Here is a 22,705-nt window from a genome sequence, read left to right as displayed (position 1 = left end):
ATGGTTTAGAGTTTTGGGTTTTAGGTTTAGAAATTATGGTTTAGAATTTAGGATTTAGAGTTTAGGGTTTAGATTTTAGATTTTTAGAATTTCGGGTTTTGTAGACAGCGTTAACGTCGGTGTTTTTTTTCAGCCGTTTTTTTTTAATTTTATTGTTTTTTTTAACTAATTTTACATGGCAATTTGGTTAGTTATAAAAGCTGAGGTGAATTTAACCATTCACCATAGGGGTGAACCCAAGTATTGTTCAGTCAAGACCATGCACCCCTAAACCAGATGATAACAATCAACCTTAATGTCCTTACCCGTAGTATCATACCTATGAGTCTCTCTATTGGCTCAAGCTACGACATCTTGCTCACGAACCAAGGCAACTTCTTGCTCGCAAAGCAATAAGAAGCTTGGCGGTACAATAAACCTCAAAAAAATGTACAACATGAAATGTTCATGCCTTCAAACATGAAACTGGAAAATAAGGATCAATTGGCACAAATTAACTCATGAACAACACACTCAGGGCCGGCTTAGATGGGGGCGAGCGGTGCGACTGCTCCGGGCCCAATCCGCTATCCACCTATTTCTTAATAGATAAGTCCGATTTTTTTAAAAAAATACATGTATTTTTATATTAAAAATAATAAAAAGCGTCCAAATTTCTTTGATATGAAAGTATTTTTTATTTCTATAGATTTATTTTTACAATACTTCTGGTGTTTATAAAAAACATATATCTATCATATTTTCTTTAAAAAAAATAATAATTTGGAAATTAATTTTTTTTTATCCCAGAGTCCATGACACCATTGAACCGGTCCTGAACTTGTTAAGAAGCGGACGTCGTTTGTGGGCTTCCAGGCCATGAAGAATCAGTAACGCTTACTGGGAAGGAACCTCCTGCCTAAAGTTTAAACGAAAAATTTTCTAGATAAATAATTTTTTTATGATATCTAAGAGATATACACAAAAAATTATAATGCTTAGAAGTACGGCGACTGAGACTAAGACATTCGACCTACTTTTAATACAATTATGCGGATACAAGTGTGGTTCATAACTCTAATACGTTATATTTCTTTTATATTTCTTGTCCTCGTAATAACACAAAACAGTGACCGAATGAAACAAATATTTGCCTCATCTCTAAGACAACAAAGTCTAACGAAATGGCGCAGTTTAGCCTCATCAGTTTGTGTTAACGTCAGTTACAAGATAATCTCTAAGGTCTTATGCCAAAGATTAAAAAAAGTGTCACAAGGTCTGATATCGAAAACCCAGTCAGCCTTTGTTGTTTGGAAGACATATTTCAGACAATATCATGATTGCTCAAGAAATATTTCATGCTCTTAGAACCAAGCCAAGTGGATGCAGTAAAAGAATGGCCATTAAGACGGACATGAGCAAAGCATATGATAGGATGGAATGGTCGTTTATTGAAGCTGTCATGCGCAAGATGGGCTTTTCAAAAATCTGGATTACCTGGATAATGAGATGTATCACGTAAGTACAATATAAAGTACTCATGAATGGGCAGCCAAGAGGAAATATTATTCCAGGTAAAGGTCTACGTTAAGGAGATCCTTTGTCTCCTTTCATTTTTATTCTATTCACGGAAACGTTCGTTTGTCTTCTCAATCATGCAAAGAACCAAGGGAAGATAACGGGGATGCGTGTCACACGAACGTGTCCATCGGTATCCCACCTTCTCTTTGCTGATGATAGCCTTTTCTTATGTAAGGCGGAGCCCCGTGAATGTGAAAAAGTAATGAAAGTAGTCAGGGAATATGGTAAAGCATCAGGCCAATGCATTAACTTTGATAAATCCTCCTTACTCTTTGGTAAGCGGATTAATGCAATTACTAGACAAGAAATTAAAGATGCACTTGGATGGGGACTCATTTGGGTATCCCAGAAGATATCACTGGCTCAAAATGCAAATTGTTTCCTTTCCTCAAGGATAAGCTGATGCATAGAGTGAATGGATGGACAGGTAGATGGCTCTCGAAAGGAGGAAATGAAATGTTGATCAAATCCATTCTAATTGCTCTCCCGACATATGTTATGTCCACTTTTCTGCTCCCATTGGAGATATGTGAAAATGTTGCCAGCGCCATTGCATAATTTTCGTGGAGTTCGAATCCACCAAAAAGAGGAATTCACTGGGCAAAATGGGAAAAAGTTTGTTTACCAAGAGAGGAGGGTGAGATTGGATTTCGTATGATCTATGAGTTCAATCTGGCATTATTGGCAAAACAATTTTGGAGGCTAGTACAATATCCAGGTTCGCTGGTTGCCTGAGTCTTGAGGGGAAGATACTATAGATTGTGCTCGCCCTTGAGAGTAAACATTGTAAGCAGTCCATCCTACGTGTGGACTAGCATCTCTGCTGCAAGGAAGCTTTTGTTACTGGGGATAAGACAGAAGATAAATTCTGGTTATGAAAACAAAGTGTGAGAGGATCCATGACACCTGTTAGGTCAGCTACACCTGTAGCACCAATTATGCATCCAAATATGAGTGTCAGTGATCTCATTAATCAGGAATCGAAGGAATGGGATGTTGAGTTGCTGGAATATTATGTCAATCCTGCTGATATACCCTTTATAAGGAGTTTGGCCATAAGCACAACTCATCGACGAGACACATTCTGCTGGAGCTACACAAGGAATGGCCAATACACGGTTAAATCTAGATATTGGGTGGCTCAGAATCTATTAAAGACAGAGGAAGAAAAAGAAGTGTTGGAGCCAAGTATCACGAAGCTCCAAGCCTTTGTTTGGAAGTTAAAGGCGCCTAAGAAAATATGTCATCTTATATGGCAATTGTTAATCGGTCATGTGGCAGTAACGAGGAACTTAGTAAGGTGTAATATGAGGTGTGATGACTATTGCCCAAGGTGTGGTGACCAAGAGGAATATGTAACTCATGCCATTTTTGAATACCCGCCAGCTATACAAGTTTGGTCACTATCATCAACTCCAACAAGTCCTGATGTTTTTTCAGTACCAAGCGTCTACACAAATATTTTTTACCTGTTATGGAGGAAGAACAAATTAATCGAACCAGAACAAGACAGGGACCCTTATCCCTGGATAATCTGGTATATTTGAAAGGCTCAAAATGATAAACTCTTTAGGGGGATATACAGAGACCCTTTGGAGCTTGTGTGGTATGCTGAAAGTGAATGTCAGGCATGATTCAATGCGAATGAGATGGTACCACCAATCGTACAAGAAAACAATAGGGAGGAACCGCAAGCCAGAAGCGTGGGTAACATTTGCTTGCTAGATGGATGTTGGACATCATCTGCTCAATTCAGTGGATGTGGATGGGTCTAGATGGACAGTGGTGGGAACATTCAACTTATGGGGACACGGAATTTTCCTCGATGGGAATCAGCTTGGCATTCGGAAATAGAAGCAATGCGATGGGCGATGGAGAATATGCTTCAACATTCGTCATGCCAGAGCTTCGGGACACTCTGCAAGGAGCTGATTGCAATGATTAATGAACCTTATGCATGTCCAAGCTTTGCAACGAAATTGGAGAGGACATAGATGCTACATATATGCTTCACGGATTTCAATATCTCTTATGTTCCACGAGCGCATAATCAAATTTCACACTTTTTAGGTAAAACAGCTAGATCCTTCCATAGGAAGTTACATTTTATTGGTTGTTCTGTTCCGGTCTGGCTACCCAGACCACCTCAAGTTTGAGTAATAGAATAGCCGTTCGATGAAAAAAAAACACAAAACAGTTTTCTTTTATATTTCTTGTCCTTCACAAAACAATTTTATTTTACCCAACATATTGTATTCTTATTAATTTTAAATTACAATTTTTAAAATTTGTATAGAAAAATATTCAAATTCTTGAAAATTTCTTATTTTTATTTCCTCTTTGGTTCAGTTTCACGATATTTTAATTAAGATAGTCAGTAATTATCAAAATAATTAACGAGAAAATTGCCAAAAATGACTCAAAAATTGATTTTGAATACAAAAGTATACCACAAATTCAATCAAATGCAAAATTAACTCCAAAAGGCTAGTAAAATTACAGCAACCTCATTATGACCAAACAAAAAATATGTTTGAGTTTTACCATTATAACCCTCCGCGTGAGAAGACTTATAAAGAAGTCTTCTTAGAGAAGACTTCTTTGCCAGTCTTCTCGTTCAGTAAATCTTTAAAATAATTTAAAATTTTTATAAAATATATTTGATGGGAAAAAATTGAAATCATGTAATAATAAACATTTCTAAATGATGTAAATTTAGTTTTACTAAAATTGAATTATTTTCGACATAGATGAGTGAAAGTAGATTAACTCAGATAGTCCTTGGTTTAGGGTTTGGTAACATATGTTATAATATTGTTAGTATATTAAGGGTTAAAATTTTGAAATCTTATCTTTTGTACTTTTTAAAAAAAAGATTGACATATATGTGTTTAGTGACTATAGAATAACTTGATTTAAACACTTTCTAAGTATCTTAAAAGTTTAAGGAAGTGTTTTTTTAGTTATTTGATTATAGGGTCTTGAACTCACAAAAGAATTCTTGGGACTTTCCAAAAAATCTTCTGACAAATTCCACCTAAATTTTAGTAGAATTTAGGGTTTCGCCTAAATTTTAGAAGAATTTAGGTTTCTCACCTAAATCGAAGTCTTCCAGAAGTCTTCTAGGGAAAGTCCTCTCATGTATCAGATCTTAAAAGTAATTACTAAATTTTATAAAAAAATATTTTGAAAGCAAAAAAATTAAAATCATGTATTAATAAACATTTCTAAATGATGGAAATTTAGGTTTACTAAAATTGAATTATTTTTAACATAGATGAGTGAATATAGATTGAGTCTTGATAGCCTTCGGTTTAGGGTTTGGTAACATATGTTATAGTATTGTTAAATTTTTAGGGTTATATTTTGAAATCTTATCTTTTTTTTAGTTTGACATATATGTGTTTAATGACTATCTAATTACTTGATTAAAACACTTCATAAGTTTCTTTTAACTTTAAGGAAGTGTTTTTGCTTAGTTATTTGATTATAGGGTCTGGAAGACTCCAATAAGACTTTGGTTTAGGGTTTATTAACATATGTTATAGTATTGTTTGTATTTAGGGTTAAATTTTAGAATCTTAACTTTAAAAGAAAAAAATTGACCTACATGTGTTTAGTTTTGTGTATGTTAAATATTTTATAAGTTGATTTTAAGTTTAATTAATTTTTTTTTGCTATTTAGTTAGTTATTTGATTAGGTTATAGTTTAGAAAACTTCTAGAAGACTTCCAAGAACTCTTTTGACATATTCCCGTCTAAATTTTAGTAAAATTTAGGTTTTCCGCCTAAAACAAAGTCTTAGGTTTCCCGCCTCAAGCAAAGTTTTCTAGAAGTCTTCTCATGTATTTTATTTTAGGGTCTAGAAGTCTTCTGTATCGAAAATATTTAGCCTAATTGAATTTGTGTCTTTATATATAAAGAAAATTTATACATTTTCTTTATTCCTCTCAATTGGCTGCAACAAAAATGTAATGTTTCTCACTCTATAACTCTCCAACCTCTTTCTAATCTCTTTGAACATCAAAACACCAAATTTTAACTCAATTTCTCTTATTTTTCTTTTGTCTTCTCACTAATATATCTCTTTTATGTACGTTCTTTATTACATGGTTTTCATTTTTCACTACTTCAAAGGTAGATCTATAAATTTTGGATATGTATTATTGTGTGTTTTATATATTAGATTCTAAAGTGCTATAGATTCAACCTAATGTGACTGTTTTTTTTATTATTAGAGCATAAAATTATATTTTTGAAGTTTTTCTCTATTTCGAAGCCTTTTGAATGTTTTTCGAATTTGCAGGTTTTTCACATGTGAGACAGAATTTGAAAGACTTCCCAGAAGACTCACTGAAGACTTCTTGAAAGACTTTATGCAAGTCTTCTAATGCATTTTATGATAGAAGACTTCCCACAAAGTATTCTAGAAGTCTTCAGAAGTCTTCTGCCCAAAGTGGTACAAATTTTAGATATGTATTTTGTGTGTTTTATATATTAGATTCTAAAAAGTTATAGATTCAACCTAATTTTATTGTTTTGTTTATTAGTTAAGCATAAAGAATTTATATTTGAAGTTTTCTCTGTTTTGAAGTTATTTGAATGCTTTTGTATATGCAGATCTTTTCAGATCTGAGTTAGACTTTGGAAAACTTCTCAGAAGACTCTTGGAAAAATTTCAGAAGACTCTTGAAAGATTCTCGGAAGACTCTTGGAAGACTTTGCCAGAATATTTCCCATGAAGTCTTTGGGAAGTCTTCCGAAGTCTTATGCCCAAAGTGGTAACAAAGGAATGATGTCAAGTGAAGTCCAAGATTATTTATGTTGAGAAACAATATCTAGCTCCATGTGTAATAGTTTTGTTTATGGTCTGCTCTATGATTTGTATGTGTACTATTTTAGTTGTAAATTTTTTTGTAAACTTGAAGAGATGTTAAACAAAAAAAAAATGTGGTATATATGCTCATGTTTTTTTCTAAAAGTACTTGACATTATTGAAGTTATTGATACAACATTCAAAGAAAGTTTTTTAACAATTCCACTCATTCATAACAAAACACAACAACACAAAAACTTCGTCAAATTTACTAAAACTAAGAGAGAAGACTTCACAAGAAAACTTAGTCAAATTCACAAAAGATCAAACTTGAATTTTAAGTGAAAATTGAAATTTTAAATCTCATGTAAGTTAAAAATGATATCTTACGATCTAAAAAGATACATTAAACCACATGACTTGATATTCTTGAAGTTACTTAACACTTTTGAAAGTTAAAAACATACCTTTAAGTTACTTAACACTCTTGAAAATCTAAGTCTTCTAGAGAAGACTTCTTAAGAAGTCTTTTTGGATTAGCTAGAAACATTAGTAAACATAAATATTTAAAATCTCATAATTATCACCAAATAAGTTATGAATTTCATCCATGAGCCCAAATATTAACTAATACACATGAATTAATAAGAAAATACTAAAAATTCATTTTAATTGTAGAGAGAATAAAAATTTATTAAACATTAACGTAAAATACTTCCGTAGAAGTCTTCATAAAAAGAAAGAAAGAAAATATAATGACATTTTCGCAAATAACTCGAATTTTTAGAGAGAATAAAGAAAAAAGGTTTTAAAAAAGTATAGATTATTTTGTGTTTGATTTGAAATTTTGGTCATATATAAAAAAAACTCATAATTAACCGTGTAGGTCGTGTATATAATCCAGTAATTAATAAAACAATAAACAGTGTGGGTCGTGTATATATATGTGTGAATAGATACATCACATGTGGATAGGTACATCACATATGGATAGGTACAACACATGTGGATAGGTACATCACATAGGAAAATACGATCACTCCTCTCTCTAATAAAGCTCGGATCAAAACGACTAATCTCAGTTAACACGATTAATATTAATTGTACTTATTGTTTTTAATATTATTTTTTTTATGTCGATAAAGCCCAGATTAAAAAGACTAATATCAAAATTCATATAAATTTTTGTCAACTACAAGATCTGTCCACACCAAAATATATCGTAGATTACCTAAGATAAGATATATGCTTAGAACATGATTAGTGGAAGTTCTTATGGTGAGGTTTTTAGCTGAATATAAAAAATTGTCACTTAATTTTTAACTAAAAAAAAGTTAAGAACCGGCTTTTAAATATCTAAGTCAAATTCACAATGAACTTTGAATAGGATTATTTTACTTTTGTCATGTTACATGTATATTAGCTGCACGTTAGTATCATTGATATTCGCGGCCTAAAATAAAATAATATAACCTCAAAGATTTCTTTTTTTTTTCTTTTTTGAACTAATTTTTAACCTCAAAGATTTCACTCTTCAGAGCAAACCAAAAAAAGACTATAAATCAGACGTATTACTCCCCGAGTATTACATCTTGCTTCATACAAGAGTTTATTTTTTCACATTTTTCAGCATATATACATGACGTCGTCTATGTTTAGATCTCCTTGCAAAATTCCGACAATGAAAGCGTTTGAACAGAAGAGCTACTTGAGCCTGAACGCAGCATCGTATAACGTGAGAATCAATCCTTTCCGACGAACAGAAGTTTCTTGTCAACTGCAAGAGATCGACTCCTCCATGAAATGGCCCGTAATTGCTCACGAGGAGGTTCTGGTAAAGAGTAAACCAGCCGAGCCTGTGATTCATCAGCCTCTTGTACGTAAACATTCTTCTCTTCAATTTATTTTGTTCTTCACAATTTAATGCGGGTTTAATTGTTATTTAGCACCTAAGCAGACGTGCACGTCGTAACCGAAAGTCCCCTACTCAGAGAGCTGCCTTTCAAGAAACTAATATCTCTCCTGATAATTTCATATACCCGGTCTTCATTCATCAAGGTGAGCTTGAGTTTTCGTTGAAAGCTAATACGGTTGTAAAAAAAAACACTAATAGTTTTGTGCATTAACATCTCTTTTTTTTGTCGCAGGTGAGGTAGACATTCCGATAAAAACGATGCCCGGACGTTACATGCTTGGCTGGAGACACGGCCTCATTGAAGAAGTGAGTATTGTGTCTTTTCAAAAACTTAGACTGGGCAACTGATGTCTTCTCATTTTACTTATAAATTATTTTATTTGATCACGATTTTGCTAACTGCCCTTCCGTGTGTATTTTGGGAGGAATATAGGTTGCAAAGGCAAGAGATGTTGGTGTGAATAGCATAATGTTGTATCCAAAAGTTCCTGATACGTTAAAGGTTTCCTCACTTTCTTCTTCTTTATAATCAACCCACATGAAGTTCCCATACATTTAATAATCAAAATTAACCTTTATTATAGTCTCCAATAGGAGAAGAGGCTTTCAACGACAATGGTCTAGTGCAACGAGCAGTTGGTCTTCTTAAAGCTAGATTCCCTGATCTCGTAAGATACATGTAGTTATGTCCTCTTTGCTCACTAGGAAGAGGAAGTGGTCCTTAACATGAATTTTATTCTTTTGTTCTAATTTCAAAAGGTTATTTACACTGATGTCAATTTTGACGAGTACTCTTCTAGTGGCCATGGTGGGATCATAGGAGAAGATGGTAGGAAATGTTTTATGTATTATTAAATAAAACAAGACCTTTTCCGTAGTAATTTAGGAAACATTCATCGGTCTTACAGGTGTGATATTGAACGATGAAACGATTCACCAACTGCGCAAACAAGCAGTTTCTCAGGCTCGAGCTGGAGCAGATGTTGTTTGTACCAGTGAGATGTTAGATGGTCGTGTTGGTGCGGTTCGTGCAGCTCTGGACGCTAAGGGTTTTCACCATGTTTCCATCATGTCTTACTCTGTCAAGTAAAATACTACATCTTACTTTATTTTCTATAATTAATTCCAATCTAATTAATTGTAGTGACTCTACCAACAGGTATACAAGTTCATTGTATGGCCGTTTTCGCAAAGTGCAATTGGACAAGAAAACGTAAAACCACTGTAGTCTTCATCGTTTATTTATGTTGCCTTAACAGGTTATTAGTATATATTTCCTATTGAAACCAAAATATTTATCATTTAAAAATATTAATAACCATAATTCATAAACGCACACACCAAAGACTACTCCACACCAAATGCTACGAGACGACAGAAACTTTGTTTGCATTTAGTATTTTCGTTTACTCTTTGCCAATATGTTTCAATTTAAAACATAACAAGATTTGTGTTTTTGTCAACACGATTTGTGTTAAAAATCTGAAAATGTTTTAACTAATTGTTTTTACATGTATATCAGTTTACTCGGTTGAAATCAGTACAACCAAAATGGATGATTTTGTCTTGTGAGTGTATTTATTATGTTCGTTTGCTTTGCTTGCCCTACTAATTGATTTGTAATTGTTGTTAAATTTGAGGAACTAAAAGTTATCAGATAAACCCAGCAAATTCAAGAGAGGCATTGGTGGAAGCACGGGAAGATGAAGCTGAAGGAGCAGATATCCTAATGGTGAAGCCAGCGCTTCCTTCTCTCGATATCATACGTTTATTGAAGGATCAAACTCTGTTACCCATTGGAGCTTGCCAGGTTTCTGGTGAGTACTCAATGATAAAAGCCGCAGGACTTCTAAAAATGATCGATGAGGAAAAAGTTATGATGGAGTCATTGATCTGCTTACGCCGAGCTGGTGCCGATCTCATTCTTACTTACTTCGCCCTTCAAGCTGCTACAATACTATGCCACGAAAATAAAAGAAATTATTTCAACTAGTCGTCGATTATTTCCGTTCGTTTTGTGTTTATTACATATATATATACATCCACAACCAGAATTAATTGTACAACTTGAAAAACTTTTTTAAGAATAAAAATGTACTTTTTACACATACGCAAACTCAGAAAATTTTTTTTTTTTTTTTTTGAAATTGACTAGACTTCTTTCATATCTACTACTTCCACTCATGGAAAATTATCTTGTATTATTAATATTCTCATGTATCTTTACAACATATTCCGTAAGGACACAGCAATATCCCAATTCGAGCGAACAATATGTTTTTCATCGTTACGTAAAGCTGGCTACGCAGAGGCGGGCCTACCGGCTCCGTATGCATGCTTGAGAGTCACTTTGACATTTTTTAAATAAGAGTCACTTTGACATTTTTGATTCATATTAATAACTTGGCAGAAATATATGTAAGTTGTTATTAGTTATATATATTTCACCAATAGTATTTGAGATAAATAAATTATTTATAAAATCAATGCATTTTTCAATTAATTTTCAACTAAAAATAAGTATAATTTGCATTAGAATTGTAAATGACATTTTTTGTAACAATAGAAAAATGTTAAAATGACACTTATTATGAAACAGAGAAAATATTTTGGCATCTTTTCATATATTTTAAATGCAGTTTCTTCCCCCCTAAACCCTTAATTTATCGACTATTTAACCGTTGAAATTATCACCATTTGACGTTACTTGTGATTCGTTTACCTCACTTGCAAGCTAAGAATTAAATATGGAAGCGTGGAATTTACCAAGATTGAATCTTAGATCAATCCTTAAACTGCTACAAACTCTTATGTATGTGGTGGAAAAAAAAGAAATTAATATCTCACTCAGGCCAAGAAAAATATTGATCCAAAAACTTTGTAATCTTACTCGTCTGTGTATGCTTTCGAATTCCGCATTTTTCTTCTTGGGTTTTGAGAATTGTCAACCTTGCAGTTATCTTCAGTTGACGTTACTGTTCTTTGTTTCACTTGCAAGCTAGGAATCAAATATGATCTGTTGTAAGTATCACAAATCTTAATTAATCGTGGTGAGTTTAACCTACCAACTTCGTAGCATATACACATTCCAATAAATCCCGTATAAAATACCGAAAAAGTTGACCGAAATAACACTATTTAGATATAAAATTCACTACATTTTGGACGAGTCTTTTTTTTTTTGACTAAGGGCAGATTTTGGACGAGTCTTCTTATGCAATACACTACATTTTGGACGAGTCTTCTTATGCAATATATGCGGTCTATACGTTTAAAATAAAAAGGAAAAAAAGTTCATAAACACTGTCGACGCAATGATGGATAATAATTTTATGCAACAAACACCTAAAACAAAATCACCCAGAAAAAGTGGGAAGGTTATCTTTATTCTTATGAACGTATATCATTTAAGTATCTCTCAGCCACAGCGGCGTGAACAGCGGCTCCAACCGGTAAACTATCTTCATCGATCATAAAATGCGGTGAATGACCAATGTGGACTGATCCAAGTTCCTCATTTCTTATGCCAATGAAGTAGAATGCGGCCGGGATGACCTCCGAGTAGAATGCAAAATCTTCCGCTCCCATAACTTGTGGAGCCACCGCGAAGTTGTTTTCTCCCAACAAATCAACGGTGACTTTTTTCAAGTGTGTGTACATTCCGTCGTCGTTTGTGGTTGGCGGGTAGATTGCGTTCTGCTCCTCAAAGAAATTCAGTGTCGCTTTGCAACCGAAAACCCCTACCTGTTCCACTAGTACCTGCGTTACAAAAGATGCATATTTTAAATACGGTAACGCATGACTAGTAGATATCCATGATATATCTGCATTATCCACTCCAATTTCTACTCAACTATTGTCATTTTAAAACAAAGATTGGTTACAAGATGTGCTCCTTCTCGGTTTATATTCCTATCGGGTTATAATAATTGTTTACAAACAAGTAGATACCAACTGTTCAAAAAAAAAAAAAAGTAGATACCAAAATAAAGACCTGATATGAGCTGGTAAACAATGGATTAGTCTTTTGTTGTGAGGTTTCAACCAAGAGCTTTAAATATAATATCATAAGAAATTACTTATTTTAAAGTTTTAAAAGTGAAGAAAAAAAGATCTTAAAAATTTAGTTGCATTTAGTTCGATTATACTAAACTAATTATGGTTTGTTTTAGTGTCAATTTTAATTTTCTCTTAGTGTATAACATTAACAAATCAGGTACACATATTTCTCCGATTGAGTTTAATATATAATATTTGGGTTTCAATTCAGTTTGAACAACAAAAGCAAACTGCATGCCACTTTGAATGGATCTAAATTTCGTTGGGCCCTGTTAGGGTAGTGTTGGAACTTTTGAGTCTATCGTTTTGTACCGGATCAGGACTAAGAAAATAAAATTGCAAAAGAAACCATAATTATAATCCAAGTGGTTATACGATACGCACCTCTCGAATACGCTTCATAAGGTAGTAGAAGCTTGAGTTGGAAAAAGCTCTGAAAGTGCCCCCAAGAACCACCGTATCCGGCACTGCATCGAGACTGTGACCGCCATCAAACGAAGTCACCGACACAACCTAAATTTCGATAAAATACGAATCAGAATTTCACTTTTAGAAATTATCAAATATCTTGCGGTGGCTTTTCAGAAGCACCTGAGCATCAAGAGGACTAGCTTCACGTGATACAATGCCTTGAAGGCTTATGACGGCTGAAGAAGCTGCAATAATAAGATCAGCAGAGCTTCCGGACTCTTCCGAAGTAATGATTGCCCGGAAAAATCCACATCCCGCGAGCAGAGGACCACTCCTAGATCCAATGACACCCGTTGGATGCTCGTGGGAAACATGGACTGCAAAGATAGCCTCCACGTCATCCAAGGCTCCGTCTTCAATCATCTTCTTGGCACCGTTTCCAGCTTCTTCTGCTGGTTGGAATAGTAGAATCACTGTTCCCTTTAAAATTCAGTACGAACCAATGTTCTTCATAGGTTAGATGATGCAGCAAATATTGTCATAGCATAACTATTAATTAAAATGAGTTTGTAATCAAGTATAATTTAATTGTTTTAAAATTTTACACTATTACGGCAGACCCGTTAAAAATGTGTAGTATTTGATTGAATTCGGAAGTTTCCCCTTATCTTTAAAAGCAAATCATCAAAGCAAAACATGCACTGATCCACCAGCAACAAGTCAGAATTTTTTTTTTTTTTTTTTGTTAAAGCACGAGTCAAAATAGATATAATCCACTCTTAAATAATCAATTAAACAACAAAAGTTTAAAATGTAAGTTATGCAAGTTTCTAACGGTTGTAAAAAAAAAAAAGTTTCTACCAACTAATGTTTTTTCTTACGTTTTGTTAAAATCCAATAAACTAGTTAATGATAAAAGAGTCTCATGAAGTACCTTCAGAAGATGTTCACGACACTTAAGAATCTGAGCAGCACCAAGAAGCATAGTGACATGTGCATCATGACCACAAGCGTGCATTTTGCCTGCAACTTTGCTTTTGTGTTTCCATTCAACTGCTTCCTATTTTATATGACCACAGCAGCGTTAGTTCTGCTAATAAATAAAAGGAAAAAAGTTTCCTAGCTACACGAGGTTTACTATAATATGGTGAAAACCATCTGATGTATCCGAATATGTCAATAACTACACGACGTTAATGATAATACATGCCACATACATAACGTTTCATTTAATATGTTAATAACATCACGACGAGGTTTAATTGATTTCAAGAATAGTTGATAGGGTTATTATGTAATATTTAAAGTTAAACTTCGATTAATAATATCCGACCCGATTCATCTCATAAACCCGACCCGAGGAAACCCAATCCCATTTCTTCCCCAAATCGCATTTCTAGGGTTTGAAAGGAAAACAAAAATTGGAGGTTTCGTAGAGAGATTGAGAGAGAGATTGAGAGAGACAGAGAGAGGCAATCGATTTTGGGGTTCGTAAGACGGTTTGGTGAAATCAGAATCCAGGTTTGGTGAAATCGAATCGAGAGGTTGATGAAGTAAGGTGTTGAATCGAAAGAGGACCACGATGAGCGATACAATCTCGGTGAAGATAAATTGTTTCTTTGGGGGTGTGTTCAAAAAAGATGATGAAGATGGGAAGCTTAATTATGTCAATGGTCTGTTGGAACAGTTTGAAGTTGATGGTGATGCAGTATATGATGAAGTAATGAAGAAGATGGTTAAGGTAGTTAGTAAGGGGAAAATGTGGTACAAGTTACCATATGAGGATATCTCAGAGAAGAAGGATTTGTCTGAAAATGGAGAAGTAAACAAAAGGAAGATGAATGCTAATGGTCGTTGGTACAAAGAGCTTGATGTCTTCATAGAGGAAGCTGAACCTGATGATGTTACTGCGACAGAGGCTGAGCAACATGTTGTTGATGGTGATGAGATTGACGGTGACACACAGGTTGAGCAACATGTTATTCTTGGTGACGAGAATGACGCAGAGGCTGAGCAAGAAGCTGTTGATGGTGAAGAGCTTGACGCACCGGCAGAGCAAGAGGTTGAAGAAGAAGAGAGTGAAGATGAGTATCAAGCCAGTAATGAATCCGAGAATGAAGATGATTTTGACAGAAATTTCCAAGAGGGTCTTGAGATGTTTAGGAACGAGAACTATGAGGATGAGATTCTAGACGAGGATGAGATATATCCGGACACTGAGAATTCATCTGATGATGAAGAGGAACAAGCTGAGAGGATGGCTAAAAGGGGTGAATTAGATGGCGTTTTCAGTCTTAGACAGACATTTCACACTGGTGAAGATTTCAAGAAACAAGTTATCAAATATATACTGAAGACGAGAAGAAATGTGGTCTATGATAGATGGGAGAAGACAAAGATTGGTGCTAAATGCAGTGGCAAAGGTTGTAGGTGGCGTATATACTGCTCGGTAGAGACACCAATCAAGCAATGGATGGTGAAAGTGTATGTCAACACCCATACTTGCCATCCCACAGGCAAGTGTAAACTCATCAAAAGCCCTGCAATTGCTGAAGTTATGTTGGAGAAAATCAGGAAGGAACCTGAAATGAGTGCTCCAATGATCAGAGAGGAGTTTAGGGATAAGTTCAACATCTTGATCTCTCCTGAACAGGCAAAGATAGCTAGGCGTATTGTGCTTGATAAGTTACAAGCAGAATGCAATGAGCATTTTGCAAGAATAAAAGATTATGAGATGGAGCTATTACGGTTAGTTATCTAACTTTTAAATATGATTTCAATGTATTGTGGTCATATGAGTAACTGTTTTATTTTGTCAATTGCAGTTCAAACCCTGACAGCAAAATTGAGATCACCACAACAACAAAACCGAATGGAGCCAAAGCGTTCAACTCAATGTATATCTGCTTTCACAACCTACGTGTGTCATGGAAGACTTATTGCAGACCGGTGATTGGATTAGATGGAACCTTTCTCAAGCACAGCTCGTTGCAAGGACTGATACTGACTGCCGTTGGAAGAGACCCCAATAATCAGATCTATCCAATTGCATGGGCTGTCGTAACCTCTGAGAACAACGATAACTGGCAGTGGTTTATCCAGCGTTTGAAGATTGATTTGGGTTTAGGCATGGGTGAACAAGTCACAATCATTTCAGATCAACATAAGGGATTGATCCATGGAGTTGCAGTCGAGTTGCCAAGAGCTGAACATAGAGCGTGTGCTAGGCACATCTACTCCAATCTGAAGAAGCTTCATAAGTCTGATACGTTGAAGCCATTGTTCTGGCGTGTTGCAAGTAGCTACAATGAGGCTGACTATGAGAAGAATTTAGAGAATTTGAAACAGCTTGATCCACTCGCAGCTGATGATCTTTTAAAAAAGGATCCGACATCTTGGTGCAGAGCTTTTTTCCGGATAGGGTCTTGTTGTTCTGATACACACAACAACTTCACTGAGTCTTACAATAGAACTTTGAAGATAGCTAGAAAGAAGCCTTTTATTCAGATGCTTGAGTTGATTAGAAGGGATGCTATGCAGAGGATAGCGACTAGAAGTAAGACGGCTAACAACACGCCAGGTCTCTACACAAAGAAGGCTAGAAAGGAGGTTGAAAAGTCTTGTGATGAAGCTCAATATTGCTATTCTTACTGTAGCACAGGTGGTGAATTTGAGATTGTAGAGTTTTCAAATGGTTACACTGTCAACTTGCCTTCTCGAAGCTGCACTTGTAGGAAATGGGACTTGTCTGGAATTCCATGTCGTCATGCCGTATCAGCTATCCGTGAGAATGGTATGGAGGTTGATGATTACATTTCGGATTACTATCTTACATCAAAGTGGCAAGGTGTGTACTTTAGAGGTTTGAGGCCGGTAAATGGTCCAAAGTTCTGGAAGCTATCTGGTGCAGAACGTATTGAAGCACCTCCTTACAAGAGACCTCCTGGAAGACCAAAAGGGAAAGCAAGGATTAAAGGAATACTTGAATCACCCAAGAAGAATCCGACAAAAGTTAGTCGAAAAGGAAGGATTGGTCATTGTAGTCTATGTGGTGGTGAACGCCACAACTCAAGGAAGTGTCCTCATGAGGTACATTGTCTTTGTTGTCATTGATTCATTGTCTTTTGTTGTCATTAATTTATTGTCTTTTGTTGCAGCCTGAAGAAAGCAGAGCTAAGCGTAGACGTGCAAACACGGAACAACAAGCTCAAGAACAAGAGGCGGAGGATGTCTCCTCAACTGCACCACGTGCAACACAAACTTGATGTGTCTCAGACATGTCATTTGGAAGTGTCTTGGTTGGTTTTCGGAAGTGTCTAAGAAGTGTCTCAGACATGTCTTTTGTTCTTTGAAGTGTCTTGGTTGGTTCTCGGAAGATGTATTGTTTTGGTCATTTTAATGTGTCTTCTTGGTTCCTCGGATATGGCCTTTTGGCTCTCGGATATGTGTTTTTGTAATGTCTATGACAAATTTGGTTCTCAGATTTGAATGTGTTTTATTTGAATGAAAATTTGGTTATTTTAGATGTCAAATATGAAGCTCATAACAGATAATATATTACACTAAACACATGATGTTCAAACCATTACAAGGGTTTTTGAGGATCCGATAACAACATATAGGAATAACATTACAAGGGTTTTTGATTTTGAGGATCCGATAATAATCCTTACAATAACAACTTCAGAGTTTGAGAAAAGTGTTGATGATGTCTTCTTCAGCCTCTTCTTTTTTCACCAACTCACTTTGAAGCTTTGAAATGATCTTCCTCAATTCCATAATAGTTTTGTGCTTCTCGCGAATTTCGTTTCTAGCTTCAATCAAAGCTTTCTTTTGCCATCCAAAAGCTTCTTCCTCATCAAACCATTTAAAAAACTTGCAGTCACCTCCACTCTAACACAAAAACAAAATTTAAAACTTTCCAATAATCATACCATGACAATATATACAGAGTTCACAATAATCTTATACCTTGTATTTTTCACACCCATAGAACCTTCGACCTGGATTTTTTTCTGTCCAAGCTTGAGATATCTTGGCCGGAATTCCACAGTAGCAAAGCACATTATCTTCAATTGCCTTTCCCTTTAGCTTATTGCTCCATCGTCCACCCAATTCCATCTCTCTGTCTTTCTTTCTTTCTGAAAATCGATTTAGGGTTCTAATGAAATCGATTTAGGGATAGTCTTCTCGGTTTAATAGAGTTAGGTCGGGTCGGGTTTTCCTTTGTTTTATGGGTTTACATTTTTATAATTACATAATAACCCCATTAACTATTCTTAAAATCAATTAAACCTCGTCGTGATGTTATTAACATATTAAATGAAACGTTATATATGTGGCATGTATTATCATTAACGTCGTGTAGTTATTGACATATTCGGATACATAAGATGGTTTTCACCATATTATAGTAAACTTCGTGTAGCTAGGAAACTTTTTTCCTAAATAAAAAAGTAGCAAAGCACTGTGCGTTATCTATAGGGGTTATTTGTGAAATAACCAAACAAGAAAATAAAATTAGATTTTTTAGAAAGAGAGTAGAGAGAGATAGGAAGAGAAAGGGGGAGAGAGAATAGGAATTTGGTTAGTTTGTGAATTTTGGTGTTTTTCTTAGGTGCAATTTCTCTTATCTATAACCATTTCACATCAACCACACAATCTATCATCATCGTATCTCATGTGAGACAGTCTCTCTGTCACCGAATAACCATAAAAAAGAACACAAAATTTCCTAAATCGGCATATTGCACATGGTAATGTAAGTTGCATTATTTCTCTTATCTTTGAATTTCATACGAAAACCTTAGCTTAAAAAATTATAAGTATTAACCAGAACGCATATAGAAAAGTCTTGTTGTTTCAATGGTCATGATTTAGTTTTTTTTTGCCAGATAACATATCCTAAAATACTTGTAATTAATTTTCAGCTTAATTTTGTTCGATATAATTAAAGAGTCATTCTTGGGTTCACCCCCTAGGGTGAACCTCTAGGTTCACCAACCAATAGGATTTTATTATTTCAAATTCGATATCTTTTAAAAAAGGAAACAAAATATTCTCAAATTATATTATGTTTTTAAAATTAAAAAGTAAAAAAAGAAAATAGTTACAGAAAAAAGAATTAAAAATATATATATTTAATGTTCTCAACAAAACACTAAACCATAAATCCTAATTCCTAAACCCTAAATCCTAAACCCTTGGATAAACCCTAAACCCTTGGGTAAACCCTAAACCCTTGGGTAAACCCCAAACCCTTGGATAAATCCTAAACTCTAAATAAAAAACACTAAAACCCTAAACCCTAAACGCTTGAATGTTTTAGTGTATAGTGATTTTGATTTAGAGTTTAGGATTTATCCTAGAGTTTAGGATTTATCCTAGAGTTTAGGGTTTATCCAAGGGTTTAGGGTTTAGGATTAAGGGTTTAAGGATTAGAATTTAGGGTTTAGGGTTTAATGTTATACTGACGACGTAAAATATTTTTTGTAATTATTATTATTTTTTTTACCTTTTAATTTTAAAAACATAATATAATTTGACAATATTTTGTTTCCTTTTTTAAAAAATATCGAATATAAAATAAAACAATCCTATTGGTTGGTGAACCTAAGTCATAATTAAATAACTTAGGTGATTTTAAGATATATTATGTTTTAATATATATATATATATATATATATGCAATTTAGCTTCTTCTTTTTTTAAGTTCAACTGTTTCTTATTTGATTTTACATGACCACAATTAATATGTTTTCTAAGCAATATGCGTTATCTATTAACCATTTCACATCGACCGCACAATCTACCATCCTAATCTCTCATATGACGCGGACTCTTTGTCAGCGAGAAACAATATAAAAACGGCCAATATTTCCGAAAATAGATGTTTCACATGGTCAAGTGGAGCGGAACAAATAAATAATATGTATAATAAAGTAATTCTATAATAGAGCGAAACAAATAACTTTATAATAAAATTGGATGTTGTTTTAATAATACTCTATTTTAGAATGAAAAATGGAATGATGAACAAATAATAAAAAAATTGTTCTATATATAGAGTAAAAAATAGGTTTACATTATTATATTATAAAGTAGAAAATAGAATATCATTGAAGTATTTTTACTTTAAATTCTATTTTTAAAAAAAAAATAGAGTGGAGTTGGAAATGTCCTAAAAACTATAGTTTAAAACATTTCTGATTACATTGAGAAATTGAACATCGAAACGAAATTAAATTTTGCATTTGTTTTCAACCTTTGACTTTCTTTACGAAAATATTAGTCAAATATTTTAATGTCTTAACAAGAAAAACATACAGAAGAGTGAGGTATATTTAACTAAAAGTTTCAGATAATTTGTATCAGAATGACAAATCTCAAACGAGGATTTAAAAAACACTTTAAAATCCAGTGTTATTGAACTTGTCATTTTAACGAATACTCTAAAATCTACTATTATTAGATAAAAATTAAGTTGGAGATTTTAGAATGTTTTAAATGTTTATAAAGTGTTTGAGAGAGGTTTCTTAGTTATAAAAATAAAATTTCAAATCTCATGGTTTTAGATAAGATTCTATAGTTTTTTTGACAAAAATCACACCAAATTCTAGTATTCACCTAAAATCATCTAAAAACTCACTAAAGTCAAATCAGATTCTATATAAATTCCCTTAGAATGTGTTGAGACTTAACTAGTTCAAACAGTATTATCTTTCTCTCCACAAATACCAAAAAAATATATTTTAATTATTGTTGAACAGAATAACTAAAGTAAATAAATAAATAAAGAAAATTTCATTTTTTGTCAACAAAGAAAATTTCATTTAAATGATATAGTCTTAGAAAATGAGAGTAATTATTTTTTTTGCTAATTTTGTAGATACTTGTGACAACAAATCAAAGGCATGTTGTTTTTTTTAAGGCATATTGTTTCACACAAGCATTTCCATTAGACCATGCTTTGTTTTTTTATTTGCAAATGAGTCAAGATAAAATTTCCGTAAATATTTGTGACATTTCCAGCATAATTATTCAAAACAGAATAAATTTCGGTGATTTATCCTTGACTTTCTATTGTCAAAATTCACGTGCGATAAAAATATCGCATTTATTTAAGGAAATTACTGTGTCTTTTCCACAAATTATCCCTGTTTACCCTTTTTGTCGCCATTATCCCATTTACAATCTACCAATACTGTGTATAATAAACACACATATCTATACACAATCGACTAAAATATCAGATTTAAGACATTTAAGTTTTTTCTTTATGTTGATCAAAAAAAAAAAAAGTTTTTTCTTTACAAAGGAAAGTTTTGTTTACCTGAATAGGAAGGGCATCCATATCAGCTCGAACAGCAACAAAAGGGGGGCCACCGGATCCGATCCAAGCCCGAATACCCGTTTTAGCTAGCGGATACTTGTACCGAATACCCAAACGATCCAGCTCGGTCCGAACGAGCCTACTCGTCTCATACTCCTCAAACGCAAGCTCCGGGTTTTCATGAATTGTTCTCCTCACGCGTTTGAGCCACGCCACGTTCTCCGGTTCGTGAGCTAGCCGGAGAATTTCATCGGAACAGACTTGGGTCCATAGCCGACACTCATCTGATCCGACCCGACTTGGTATACTGGACGACTGGTTTTTAACCGGCGTTGTCCGTAGTAATATATTGTTGTTTGGAAATTTGACTTGGATGAAAGGTAAATCGGTGGCGATGTTGAGAGAGACGATTGTTATGGCTAAAGAGATGAAAAGAAGGTTGAGTTTTTGGAGACCGTCCATAATTTGTTCTGTTTTTTGAGAGAGAGAAAGAAGAGACAGAGATTTGTGATTTGGGATTTGGGCATGTGGGGATAAAAAAGAATAAGAGAGAGAGAGGAAACAGAAACTGAGAGAAGAGGGAGGAGAGATTTTGACATGTGGGGAGTATGAAAGGTAAGAGAGCAAATTAGTCACGTGGGTTATTAGACGTCGAATCGTAACGGCTGGATGGACCCACGCTTCAACAAGGAGGATTCTTCAGGCTTTTTCACCGACTTTTTAGTTTTGACACGCCTCTTTGATCTTAGGACTTTTTTTTTTTTTTTCACACTGAAAAACATAATAATACATAGGATGTGATTATCCGAAAGATTACAGGCTGACAAAATGTAAAACAAAATGTGAAAATTAGAGACATTAACTAAACAAATGTCTAAGCCATAAGGGAAATCCAACAGCAATGTATGAGTGAAACCGGTTCCCTTTGATCACACTATCAGCAATAAGCTTAGCTCCTTTAATGTCTTTAGGAGTGTGAAATTGAACATTCCAATCCACAAATTGATGGAGCAAGGCTATGGTCTTTGAAGAATAAAACTTTAAGGAAGGCCATGCTGAAGGTTTAGAGATAGCAGCAATCAAAGCATTATCTTCACTAGCAAACACAATGGCGTTAAGGTGAAGCGTTTTCAAGCAATCCATGGCCCATTTCCAGCTTTCAAAAGAGGCATCAGTCTTACTATATATGCCTACAAAAGAGTTCCTTCCATGAAGAAGAACTTTACCTTCTCTATTACGAAGGATCCATGCTGCTCCACTTTGATTATTGATCTTGTCCCAAGAAGAGGCAGTGTCACACTTTAACCAACCTATAAGAGGAGGTTTCCAGCCAAAGAGGATCTTCTTTTTTCTTGCGAGATCAATGGATTTTTCTTGAAATTCCATGTTTTTAATCATAAACCAATGATCAACTTCTTCGAAGATTTCTTTGATAAAAGGTGGACCCAAGGAAAGATTTCCTTCAAACAAGAAGGAGTTTCTGTTTTTCCAAATATACCAAATAATCCAAGGTCCACTTCTTCTGATTTTCTCTGGGATTAAATTATTCCTTCTTGTCTTTAGAACATAAAAAATGTTGGAGTAGACAGAGGAAGGGTGAAAGCCAAGTTCA

At 34.3% G+C, this 22,705-nt stretch overlaps 2 protein-coding genes across 2 annotated transcripts; one reads left to right on the top strand and one right to left on the bottom strand.

Moving 5' to 3' along the window:
* The first annotated feature begins 825 nt into the window (after positions 1–825).
* LOC103847719 (probable delta-aminolevulinic acid dehydratase 2, chloroplastic) lies at positions 826–11,654 on the top strand. The gene is made up of 9 exons (XM_009124804.3): positions 826–8,252; positions 8,323–8,434; positions 8,524–8,597; positions 8,725–8,793; positions 8,876–8,959; positions 9,051–9,120; positions 9,200–9,377; positions 9,451–9,504; positions 9,942–11,654. Exons 1-9 carry the CDS (start codon positions 8,016–8,018, stop codon positions 10,282–10,284), a joined length of 1,221 nt encoding a protein of 406 aa, XP_009123052.1. The 5' UTR covers positions 826–8,015; the 3' UTR covers positions 10,285–11,654.
* LOC103847720 (IAA-amino acid hydrolase ILR1-like 6) lies at positions 11,499–21,666 on the bottom strand. The gene is given in 5 exon segments (NM_001301924.1): positions 11,499–12,050; positions 12,735–12,863; positions 12,942–13,241; positions 13,696–13,821; positions 21,094–21,666. Coding segments are annotated over 5 exon segments (1,386 nt in total). The 5' UTR covers positions 21,556–21,666; the 3' UTR covers positions 11,499–11,681.
* Positions 21,667–22,705: the final 1,039 nt, after the last annotated feature.

Source organism: Brassica rapa, chromosome A10, assembly GCF_000309985.2.
Source record: "Brassica rapa cultivar Chiifu-401-42 chromosome A10, CAAS_Brap_v3.01, whole genome shotgun sequence".
NCBI classification, from domain to species: Eukaryota; Viridiplantae; Streptophyta; class Magnoliopsida; order Brassicales; family Brassicaceae; genus Brassica; species Brassica rapa.
The sequence above is the reverse complement of the archived record's forward strand: the minus strand, read 5'-3'. Positions and strand labels throughout refer to the sequence as shown.

Excerpts from the sequence above, each read along its gene's own strand:
- LOC103847719 (XM_009124804.3), top strand. The coding sequence starts at position 8,016 with ATGACGTCGTCTATGTTTAGATCTCCTTGCAAAATTCCGACAATGAAA. Across the intron at positions 8,598-8,724 it reads GACACGGCCTCATTGAAGAA|GTTGCAAAGGCAAGAGATGT; the intron begins GTGAGTATTGTG and ends GGAGGAATATAG. Across the intron at positions 8,960-9,050 it reads AAGCTAGATTCCCTGATCTC|GTTATTTACACTGATGTCAA; the intron begins GTAAGATACATG and ends TAATTTCAAAAG.